General features: G+C 35.8%; 1 protein-coding gene across 1 annotated transcript; it reads left to right on the forward strand.

Annotated features, from left to right (window-relative positions):
• Window positions 1-1,896: 1,896 nt before the first annotated feature.
• Window positions 1,897-12,222, forward strand: LOC127441905 (procollagen C-endopeptidase enhancer 2-like). Its single transcript, XM_051699467.1, has 9 exons — window positions 1,897-1,971; window positions 2,401-2,509; window positions 2,846-3,101; window positions 3,463-3,587; window positions 5,314-5,450; window positions 5,706-5,872; window positions 6,225-6,308; window positions 8,930-9,097; window positions 11,457-12,222. Exons 1-9 carry the CDS (start codon window positions 1,901-1,903, stop codon window positions 11,585-11,587), a joined length of 1,248 nt encoding a protein of 415 aa, XP_051555427.1. The 5' UTR covers window positions 1,897-1,900; the 3' UTR covers window positions 11,588-12,222.
• The last annotated feature ends 206 nt before the right edge of the window (window positions 12,223-12,428 follow it).

Genomic DNA, 12,428 nt, shown 5'->3' on the forward strand with positions numbered 1-12,428 from the left:
CAAAAATCAGTAAGTAATCCGATTGCAATTTAGTGAAGTAATTCATAATTTTGCAGGGGATCATTTTTGGAGTAACTTAGATGCTAAAGCAACGTACAGTGCAATAAAGCTGTACATTATATCAGTATGTGTGCCCCTTGGGAATCAAACCCATGACCTTGGTGTTGCTAATTTTCTTGCCCTTGAAGTACATTTTGTAATATAGTTTTATTTTGAAATTTGAGGGTTTAAACCAAATATATTGTCAATATGGAAAATACATTTCTTTCAACTGTGCTGTTTACAACATACATTACAAATTTCTAACATATTTTGGCAAGACAAACTATACATTTTTGCCATATGTGAAGTCAGACTATCATTGATACTAAGGCTGCCAGTGGACTTTGGAAGGACCCACATCTGGCTAAAACTTCCCCCCCAAAAATCCTGAAATCTGATCTTCTTTCAAAGGTTGAGAGCATGGCAAAATAAACTACCTGGTTCCAACACTGTCTCCCCTTTACACGTAATACCTGTAGATGAGTCATTAGATGCTAATTTACATTTGAGTAAATGTTTCTGGGTCACTGCTTTCCCTTGTGCCAACAGTTTGAACTAATTAATAATATGTCAGACACTTTGCTGTATGGCCAGATCTCGTTCAACTAGTCCTAATATTAATTCACAGAATGGCTACAGGCTAAATGGAAACCCTTGTCTTTAATGCCAGAGACCGACTCAAAGGCAGTGCCAAGGCACAGAAACAAGCACAATAAATAAGACCTTGTCAGTACTTCATAAAAATTATCCTCATTTTGCGGTGGGCCAAGGTATGCTGGAGGCCAATCAGCAAACATTTGGTCAGCAGGAAATTGTTCATATCTGTATGTAATATTCAGTTCAAAGTGATGGTGAATCAAGACAGTAATGGAAGAATTTATCCCACACGTTGCTCTCCGATAAGGGTTGTTTTCTTTTGGAGAGGGATGCATTCTGCTGTTCAGAACCAGAAGAAAAGTTTCATTGGAAAAACATAACAACATGTTTTTCAATCTTAGTCTCTTCAATGCTTGTTAAGGAACACTTTGCCCCTGCTACATGTTTTTCTTCATCAGAGAAATGGGAAACAAACCCACGTTAGGTTTGCTTCATATATGATACATGTTGCGCAAATGTCAACAAGCAATACCTGATATGATAATCAGGGTAAAAAAAATAAATAAAATAAATAAATTTAAAAAAAAAAACTGCCAACATAAATTAGACACAGCATATGAAACAAAGAGTGGTTTTAATGTCTAAGATCTGAATGTCTAAATTGAAAGGCGAGGTGTTTACAATATGATATGTTGTTGTTGTGCTACTATTATTACTAATATTATTATGAAATATGATGGCAGAATTACAATAACACGTATGTATTAAGCCATCAATTTCGATAAAATGTTGTGCAAGGTAGACATCTAGTGGTGTTTTATCAAGTGTTAAACTAGTTTGATTCGAATCTGCGCGTGAGATGAAATGAGGTAAATCAGAGGATTTAATGCAAAACTCTCTGTTGTATAAATGATCTTTTACAATTAATTTACAATAGGTTGTAATGCATACGTAAGAAGAAAAGATGCTAGGTGCACGTAGTGGAGTCACGGAAAATTTTAAAAACGCTAAACTTAATCCCAGTTCAGTTACATCAATAATTGCATATCTAAACGCAAGCTTTTATCGCATTTGCCCCACAAAAACGGCCGTTTTAATACTTCACACTTTATGTTACAGTCTTCATTTACAGGGCTGTGGAGAAAAGTTCCCTTCCCCGACCTCCAGCAGAAAAAAAGCACATTCAAAATAGGATGAATCTCTGGAGATTTCACTTCTCTTTCTCTCTGAATGTCACATTTGTTTAAAAGCGCCTCATACAATGAGGGTTATATTCTGGAGTATTGCAGGCGCGTTCCTGTTCAACTTCATTTTCGGTCAACGACATCGAAGGTATGTAAAAAAAAATGCCTCAAAAATATTTCAGTAACCACATATTTCTCAGTAACCTAACGTATTCGAAAAATGTAGCGTTTAATTCTCACCGTCTACTTCAGTTTGTTGTTTTTAAGAAGTGCGGAGGGATAAAATCCTGTTGCAGATTCGCATATAGCTATAACTGTGGTTGGAAACATGTTACATTACAGTACCCATGTTGTAGGCTATAAATTGTGTGTTAATATCATTAATAACAATATGTGCAGTGCAACTTAATTACATATTAAGTAGGCTGTAGTTCATTAATATTACTCGGTAGTTAACTCACTGTTTATAGGCTATACTACATGAGCAATGTAATGTGAAGTGTGAGTTGTCCTTTAGATGAATAACAACATGTGCTTTCTCCACTTAAATATCCCCTTTTTTTTGCCCCCATTGAAGACCAGTTTTCACATGTGGCGGGAACTTTACTGGAAACACAGGATTGATTGGGAGTCAGGGGTATCCCGGTGTCTACCCATCCAACAGCAAATGTGTGTGGAGAATTACAGTAAGGGACAGATGTATGGGTGATCTCAGTCTTTAATGCATGTCCTTTCTGTTAAAGATAATATTTCCACAAATATTTCTTATCTCTTCCAATCAAAACATAAAAGTAATAGCACACCTCTCCTCAACAAGCTATATGACTTCAGGTATCATTCAGGTCCATAGCACAAACATGTCGGACCGGTTTTACGCCTTAGTAAGCACCACTAAGGAATTAGAAATGTATTTTTAATGTCCATTTCCTGATCATGACTCTTAATTGAAGAACCCAAGTAGTGACTTTCATGCTAATACTTTTTCCATTCTTTACTCCTCTGAATCACCCAAATGTCTTCAGGTTCCTCAGGGGCGAGTGGTCTCCCTCTTGTTCCGAGTCCTGGATCTTGAGAATGATGGTCTTTGCAGATATGACTTTGTTGACATATACGATGGCCACATCAATGGGCAGCGTCTCGGCCGCTTCTGCGGTACCACCAGACCCGGAGCTCTGGTCACCAATGGAAACAAGATGCAAGTGGTCATGGTGTCAGATGCCAACACAGCTGGGAGTGGTTTCCTTGCTATGTACTCTGCAAATCGCCCAAATGAAAGAGGTAAAGAGACTACCAACTCATTACCATCCAAATATAGAAAGTTGCCCTTCCCTGTTATTTAAATGCAGTTTGAGTGTGGTTTGTTTTGCTCATCAGGCTGTTGGAATCTTCTCTCCTTTTTTGACAAATGTAGACCTTTAAAATAGAACGCAACATATGTTTACTGCATTTTAAGCGCATGACATACGTATTACATAATATATACATAGCATATTACAATATCTTATTAAAGGAGAATTGTGTAATTTCTGTGCCACATTGAAAAAAAAAATCACATTACTTAAGTACAGCACTATTTTTCAGATACATCTGTGTGTGTTTCCATGCCATTACAGTAATATTTAATGGTTGTCAATGGCAGGGGACCGGTATTGTGGGGGTCTTTTGGACAAACCCTCTGGGACGATCAAGACCCCTAACTGGCCAGATAGGGACTACCCTGCAGGTGTAACATGTTCCTGGCATATTGTTGCCCCTCCAGACCAGGTGACTGAACACGAAAGACAATTCAACTTTCTCTGTGCCTTCAATGTATGTTTTATTACAACAAGACTGATGTGTGACTAATGATGGATCACTGGCAGCACCTCAACAGATTAAAGTTAACATGAAACTGGCTGCGCAACTAATTTTTCTTCTAATGTGATTTTTTGATTGATTCCATAATTTATTTGATTGTGAAAAGTTGTCTCTATATGACATGTGGTCGGAAGGGAGGGTATGAAAAATGAGAAGGCTTGGTAACGTCAGCTGAAAAGGAAAGTCGTTTCAGAGGCGGAGCAAGCTGTTACATTTTAATGAAAGATTACCAAGACAAGCATTTGGGCAGTTGACATGATTTTTTTTTTTTTTTTCCTGGGTTATGATATGCTCAACTCCGACAGCATTTGTTTATTCTTTTATAATTATTATGCATGCAGCTTTTATGATCTCATAATAATTGAGAAACTACATGGAAGATTTGTACTTTTAAACTTAAACTTTATTTATTTATTTTTTGGCATGTAAAAAAACGGTGACAAGTTACAGTACACATTTATATACATTTGAATCCAAAATCTTTATGTTGATCCTACAGCGTAGCCTCTAGAGGTCCTGACCCGAAACCTGACCCATACCCATGTGATCCGACATGAACGATACCATCAGATTTTAACAATTTAAGCTCGGATGGGCCAACTGGTGGGCCCCGTAAGAAAAAAAGGTCCTATCAAAATATTTATAAGTACTGTCTTGACCAACACAAAATAGGTATTGTTTATAAAGCTTAGAAGCTGTACTTTTCAATGCATATAGGCAATGTTCCGTTTTGATGATTTAGAAATAATTTCTTAGAGCACGTATTACTGTAATCAGTAAAAACATCAGTCTTCTGTTTCGGCATTGGTGCAGGGGGGTGTCAGAAGTTTCAGTTGGGGCACAAAGAAAATCTAACTAAATTCAGACAATAAACCAACAAAACATTTAATGTTGATCAAACGAAAATTCAACAATAATAATATTCAACCCTCTACCGCAACACCATTCCATATCCCAACCCTCCGCAATGCCACCTACAGACTAGTAGAGGAAACACAAACAGCAAAACACGAACACAACACAGATATGTGCAAAAGCACGTAAGAATATATTATAAACATATTTTGGAGTACTTTAACACTCCGCAATGAAGTGAAACCCCATCAAATGAATTAAAAACTACTCGACTGACCAACACAAAATGGGTGTTGTTTCAAAGCGTAGAAGCTGGACTTTACAGTGCATATAGGCTATATAACCAACTCTTAACATGTGCTTTTTAATTAGCTGACAAATTAGAAGTGTTCCATTTTCATAACTTATGAAATACGATTATTGATTGTATAAGCATAAATCGGCCTTTACCTCAAAGACCTATTTCTAATTGATGCAATCTGTAAAAAAATATTTTCTTTGTGTAATCTAACTTGTAAGTTAAATTTAGTAGGGTTAAATTATATTTTGACATGAATAAAGGCAGTTAATTTAGATGTTACCAAATGAACCAGATTTTTTAGATTACCTGAATATTTTTTTTTTACAGTGTAAGACAGCTTGCTTGATGACATGAGTTTCAAATGATCATACATCCGCTGTGAAAGAAAAGTGTGTGAAAGAAAATAAAACAGCAAAAAGCTGTCAATGTTATCTCAGTTCACTTATATTCAGATTGTAATAACTGTCCTCTTCTCAGATCATTGAGCTGAAGTTTGAGAAGTTTGATGTGGAAAGGGACAGTTACTGCCGCTATGACCATGTGGCAGTGTTTAATGGGGGAGAAATGAATGAGTCACGGAAGATCGGCAAGTTCTGTGGAGACAGCCCACCCGTGTAAGACCCTCAGATCATCACAGATGTTTCAATGCACCATTTACCACCCGCTCATAGTTGTTTATCCATTTATTTAAATGTAGAAGCTTGTTTGAGAGAGTAATAGGGGTAGGTTTAATGTCAATGCAGTTGAATCTTAATGGTTTACTCACAAACCAGTTTATGATTAAAGGCATTTATGTCTGCATAGTCAGGATAATTAAACATTATTTTAGAGAGGTATTTTTAAGGTATCTGCCAAATTTTGTCTTGTAGGCCAGTATATTCTGATGGCAGTCACCTACTGGTCATGTTTCTGTCTGATCTGAGTCTAACTGCAGATGGATTCATCGGCCATTACCGGTTTAAATCCAAGAGCCTGACAACAGGGAGTGCCCCTCTCACCCCCATCAGCACCATCCCACCCACCACACAGCCTGTAGGTGAGTCCACAGCCCACTCTCCTGACGGTTTCATTTCAAATGAAAAATGCAAGTAGCAGCACGTTGTTAAACTGCTGTACATTATATGAATATATGTATACTGTAGGTAATGACATTGGAATGTATGAAGATTTATTATGTTTGGTTCATATGGAATGCATTAGGCCGGTTACATGGGATGACTAATGCACTCCCATTCTGTTGCTAAAGTGCTTTAACAGAAATAAATGTATGTGACTTGTAGTGTGTTTTTTTACTGTATTTTAGTGCATTATTTTGAAGAACACTATAGTTGGTCATCACTTTATCATACTGCATTAAAATTGATCTTTGCACTCTCTTTTTCAAAAAGCGCTTACATATTCAGATGATCTTTGCAAGCAGAAATGCAAAAGAACTGGAACAATTGAAAGTCATTACTGCTCCAGCAACTTTGGTAAGTTGGTGTCATCTGATTTTAATGTGTTTTTGATTTCTGCAAACCAAATAACAGCAGGAATCCTGGGGATTTTCTCATATTTGATATTCCTGCTCCTGGCATCAGTGCTCAACACATTTTCTTTTTTCTTTTTTTCTTTTTTTTTCTTTTTTCTCTTTTTTTTTTCTTTTTTTTCTTTTTTTTCACACATTTAGGGCTTTTACAAAGGTGTTAAACAAATTACTTGTTTAGTCTAGAAATTAAGTCTCAGATTCTTAACAAAAATGCAGCATCATTGTAAATACATCTTTTTAACAACTTTCTTTCACTCAACATGAATTAAAAAATTACCTTTAAATGATCCTATTTACTTTCTTAATACACATTCCTGGTCTTATGCACAATTCATCAGGGCACATAATTCCAAAGAAAAAAGTGTTTGTGTTCGTAATTTTTCATCAAAATTTAATAACTTGCTTCGCCTCTGCAATGACTTCAATTTTTGGCTTAGTTCATAAATAATGTAAAAAAATAAAAATAAAAAAAATATTGCCAAATAGCTATTTAGACACTCTTTTAGGCTACTGTTGTATGTAATGCAGCCTTTTTGAAATTTTTGCCAATAGTTAACACAGTAATTTAATGTTGCTTAATGTGAATTTTTTTTTTTTAAATGTATTTGACAAACTAGCATTACCTTTAGGATATGTCAAGATGCTCTACAGTCAAAAAAACTCCTCAAAAGTGTCTGCCGGCTGTCTTTCAGAAGGGCAATATTTTTCCACAATTGATAATCGCAAACTCACATTCATGCCTGACTCCATTCTGGTATGTATAGGCCACTTTTCACAATCCAACTAATTTCTGATGAATAAAAGTTCCCCCTCATATGTTTTTTGTTAAATATTCGGTTTCAATAAGTCACATTACAGCAGTAAAATGGGTTCTGAATGAAGCCATTAACAATCAATACAGAGCTTAAAGGAATAGTTCATGTGAAAACATAAATTCTCTCATCATTTTCTTACCCTCATGCCATCCCAGTCTCTTGTGACTTTATATTTTCTGCTGAACACAAACGAAGATATTTTGATGGAGATATGAGGTGTTTTTGTCCATACAATGCAAGTCAATGGGGTCCAAAACTTTTAAAACAGACCAAAATTTAGGTCCTAATTCACTTTAAAGTCGCACTGAAGTGCCTTGACGAGCGGTGTTCGAGTGACTGTTTTGACGTATTTCCTACTGAAACAGGAATTGGGGGCGGAACATGTCAAACGACTTGTCTCGATTTTAAAAATAGCCAATAGGATTTAGTTTACAGCCACACACTTACACACACACACACTCACGCACACCTTTCCACCATGCTGCTCATGTCAGAGTCGCTTACCGGGGAAACTTGAGAAGGCAAACCATTTAAAAAATGTACGTGCATGAATAAATCGTTTATAATAAAAACAGCAGCATTAGGGCTGGGCGGTATGGCTATATACGTCGTGGCAATATATATCACTTTCCATCAAAATGTGGAGGCTATATCGTCATATATATCATTATCACCAAAATATTTCAAGAATATCGTTATCGCTATAATTTTTTGCTTATATTATTGGCCCCGTCACATGGTAATTTAATATATAAATCCTTTTTGTTGATTTTCCAGAAAGAAAAAAATACTAACTATAATGTGATACGAATATACCATTACCATGATAAAAAATGACTCATACTGTGATATAGAATTTTGGTCATATCGCCCACCGCTTGTGTAAATCTTTACATCTGCGGTCTCCTTGGCACGTTCATGAGAGAAGCTTTTTTCACACAGTTCCTTGCACTTGTGCAGCCCAGACACAGTGTTGCCAGGTTAATGGTTTTCACGACCAGTTATTGAAAAGGCAGACGCAAGTTAAAATGATAGTCGTGGGTTGAGTTTTGTGAGATATGTTTAAATGTACCGTGGTCACCAAAAGGGAACACTAGAAAATGAAAATGCTTATTGTACAATCGTAGCTCTTCAGAAGATGTGGATTAAACCACTCAAATTGTATGGATTACCTTTATGCTGCCTTTATGTCCTTTTTGGAGTTTGGAAGTTTTTGACCTCATTGACTTGCATTGTATGGACAAAAACAAACTAAAAAAAAAAAATTCATACATCCTTCAAATATCTTCATTTGTGTTCTGCAGAAGAAATTTGGGATGGCACGATGGTGAGTAAATAATGAGAGAATTGTAATTTTTGTGTGAACTAATCCTGTAATATATCAATTGTTCATATACATTAAAAATAAATGAAAATATATAAATAAAAATGTAATGATGTGCATGTCTGGAAAAGTGATGCAAACCTAATAAGCCAACAGAAATAATGCGTTGGTTGGTTTTGAAAGTTAACTAAACCTCTCCACCACTGTTTTTATAATGCTTAGAGATGGAAAATGTGCTCTGGACAATACTGAGACTCAGCTCTTTTTTTTAATTGCAGTGGCCATAAAGCTGCTGAGTGCAGTAAAAATGACAGCATGCATAGCAAAACTATACGTACTTTATACATTGCCATGCAAACACATTTATGCATTTGTTCAAAGAAGAAACCATGATTAAGTGAATATACACAAGTCTTTTTTTCACAGTGTTTACCGCCACTCTTATCTCAGCGGCCATGAGGGACCAGAGCATCCTTGCTACCTTCTCTATCATGCATCTTTATAAGGAAGGAAGTTTAGCCATCCAACAGGCCGGAAAAACCATGAGCACCAAAGTCCTGGTCCTCTGTAAAAAATGTCCTCTGGTCAGAAGAGGTGAGCATCCTTACACAAACAGATTTAGCCAATGTTTCTGTGACAGACTGATGGGTAAATTATAGCTGTCTCTGCATATTAAGATGGAATAGGAGAAAGTATTTTAACATCAGAAATGACACACTTCATCTTTAATCATGTTAATTGAAACCATCACAATCTCCGATAACACACTGTGAGTCATGCAGATGTTTAGAGTTGATTTAGCTGGACTTTGGAAGGTAAAAGTTTGCAAATTTAGAGCCTCACCAAGGTCCTCTGGCACCATTTGTGGTGTTGAGATATTTCAGGCAGGAAATGCCATTTTCAGCGTCACGGTGTGTAACTTAAAGCTCACTCAGGAGAGGGTCTCTGTTGGTTTGCTCGACTCATAGGCAGCTAGAATAATAATTCTTTGTAACCACATGGATGGTATGTGACTTTACTGTGCCATGCTTTACCTCACCTCACTTAGTGTAGAAATATTAAGCCACTACTTGGAAACTCTGAGAAGTGAATGTTTTGTTTGGAAGTAAATTTCTAGAAATGTGCCATAGAAGAATGTGCTTTTGGAGGAGTTTTTAGAGGCAGTTCAGAGGAACCATTTAACATGCATTATTTGCTGTGGAATTTTCATTGTTAGAACAACAAAAAGCAAGGGGAAAAAAGAAGAGAATTTTTGGTTTTGCTTGCATTATATTATTCATAACGTTTTTTTATTTAGCATATTGTTTAGAAATTCTTTTCAATCTGGTCTCATAGAATCATGTTACTATACCTACATTTTATAAAATTATTTTTACGTGGCTCGTTTGTATGTATTGCAGCACTTTACTGGTGACATGAACACTAGACATGCTACAACAACAACTTCTATTCACTTTCACACAAATCACGAATAAAATGACAGATTATTCAGTACACTATTATTCAGATTATTCTTTTCACCCTGTTCCTCACACAACATCGAAACTTAATTTATTCAAATAAAATTGCACTGTACATATTTCAATCAGTAAAAACATCAAACTGATCAAATTACCATGTGTCATATGTTGTAATAAAGCTGTCAAAGAGCAGAATACAACCAACCTATTTGTTTTACTCAGACCAAAAACAGAGAGTAATAGCTAAGTATATTTCTTTGACAATTACATTGGTGTTGCTTATATGCTGCTTTTTCGCTTATAATTTAAAATAAAAAAATAAAATAAACGGAACATAAAATATCACATATCATTACTTAGAGGAGGTGATTATCTTTCAAACGAGCCCACACTCAAGGTGATGGTGCCAAGTAAATTACACAAACTGAATGATGCAGGATTTTTGGCTCAATTTTTGTTTTTGTTTTTTTGTAATTTTTCTGCAGTTTCTTATGCTGAGAGTCTCAGAATGTATCATAATCTATATCATTAAAAAATGTGAAAAGTTTTCTTTACAATGATACCAAACATTTCACCCTCCTTTTTTGTCGAGTTATAAGCCTTTAATTTTAGGCATGCCACTGAAACCTTCAGAGTTTAAAGGGTTAAACACTATAGGTAAGGTTTAAGGTTTAAGGTAGGGAGGTCATTTTGTTGATTTAAAACTTAATAGAGGCTTAAAAGCCTCATCTGTTCAGGAGAAAATTTGATTTTGCTTTCAGTGGCATACAGTGGACATTTAACCTGGGAACTGCTGCGATTCTTGCATTTTGAATTTTTTTTTTCCAAAATATGTAATTTTCATGAGATCAGGCTGTTCCTTTTCCTATACACTCACTTAGCAATTTATTAGGAAGACCTGTATACGTACTTATTTGTGCAATTATCTAGTCAGCCAATCGTGTGGCAGCAGTGTGATGCATAAAATCATGCAGATACGGGTCAGGAGCTTCAGGTAATGTTCACATCAACCATCAGAATGGGGAAAAATGTGCTTTAAGTGATTTCGACTGATGCATGATTGTTGGTGTTAGACGGGCTGGTTTGAGTATTTCTGTAACTGCTGATCTCCTGGGATTTTCACACACAACAGTCTCTAGAATTTACTCAGAATGGTGTAAAAAACAAAAAACATCCAGTGAGTGGCAGTTCTGAGGATGGAAACGTCTTGTTGATGAGAGAGGTCAACGGAGAATGGCCAGAATGGTTCAAGCTGTCAAAAAGGCTGCAGTAACTCAGATAACCCCTCTGTACAATTGTAGTGAGCAGAATAGCATCTTAGAATGCACAACACATCGAAACTTGAGGTGGATGGGCTACAACAGCAGAAGACCACGTCGGGCACTTTATTAGGACCATAGTGTTCCTAATAAAGTGTTCAGTGAGTGTATTTTTTATGTACTTATCGCAACAGCTTGACTGAGAGTATTTTCCTGTTTGTTTTGGTTCCTCAGGGCTGAACTACATTGTCACGGGACAGACAGATGAACAGGGACAAGGTATCGTTTCCCCCCTTAACTTTGTGATGGCCTTCAAAACCAAGAAGAAAAGGGACCTGGGACTGTTGAAAAATATACACTGCTAATATGCACAAGGCATCTCTAGTATTAACTTCCTTTGTGTCTGGATACGCCAAAATATATTTCCATCTGCATTTTGACATCGATCAAATAACAGTGATTTATGGTTGTTTTGAGAAAATATTTGTCACTGGGGGGTTACTTTCTTTAGAACTTTGTTTTCACATAATACTTAGATTTAGATGCTTGATGTGATCCATTTCCTTAATTGTTTATAAGCACAAAGAGGATACATACAGTAAATATAATTTTACCTGATTACCTAGTTTTAGCCAGTGTGACACATTTTATAAAAAATAAAAAAAACAAAACAAATGTGGACTCTTAATATCTCAATTGCTTCTCCTGCCTGGTTTCATCACAAGTTGTAATAATAGTATGAGATGGCAAAGTCGTAAGAAATCGTACAAGTTGGCTTGTACAAAAACATACAACTTTTTCTCCTATATAGAAAAATAAATGAATGAACGATGTTATTACGATTTGTCCCCCTAAAGTTTAACCCCAAACCTAAATCTAAGCTTAATTTTAATAGGTAAATCACTGTTGTGTACCACGAAAGAAAGAGAAGTATCAGGGTTTGGAGACAAGTGAAGTGATGTTTCTCTAGATGTTTCTTCTTCTGTTTGTGCACTGTTAATATCTTGCAATATTATTTATTTTTCGTCATATGTTCATCAACAGTATGTTTGAATTAAAATTGTTTAATTATTGTCATGATGCATCTTTTCATTATTGTTGACGAAATATCTTCGTTCATTTTGTCAATAATTCAGAGATTAACACTGGTATTGCATAAATATACAGTATATGAAATGATTAACCAAATTTGTCACAGATGTATCC

The sequence above is a fragment of the Myxocyprinus asiaticus genome, chromosome 6, assembly GCF_019703515.2.
Source record: "Myxocyprinus asiaticus isolate MX2 ecotype Aquarium Trade chromosome 6, UBuf_Myxa_2, whole genome shotgun sequence".
Lineage (NCBI taxonomy): Eukaryota > Metazoa > Chordata > Actinopteri > Cypriniformes > Catostomidae > Myxocyprinus > Myxocyprinus asiaticus.

Bases quoted from the DNA above. Each gene is read 5' to 3' on its own strand.
- LOC127441905 (XM_051699467.1), top strand. From the start codon at position 1,901: ATGAGGGTTATATTCTGGAGTATTGCAGGCGCGTTCCTGTTCAACTTC. The intron at 5,451-5,705 runs GTAAGACCCTCA...TTTGTCTTGTAG, and splicing joins TGTGGAGACAGCCCACCCGT to GCCAGTATATTCTGATGGCA. The intron at 5,873-6,224 runs GTGAGTCCACAG...TTTTTCAAAAAG, and splicing joins ACCCACCACACAGCCTGTAG to CGCTTACATATTCAGATGAT.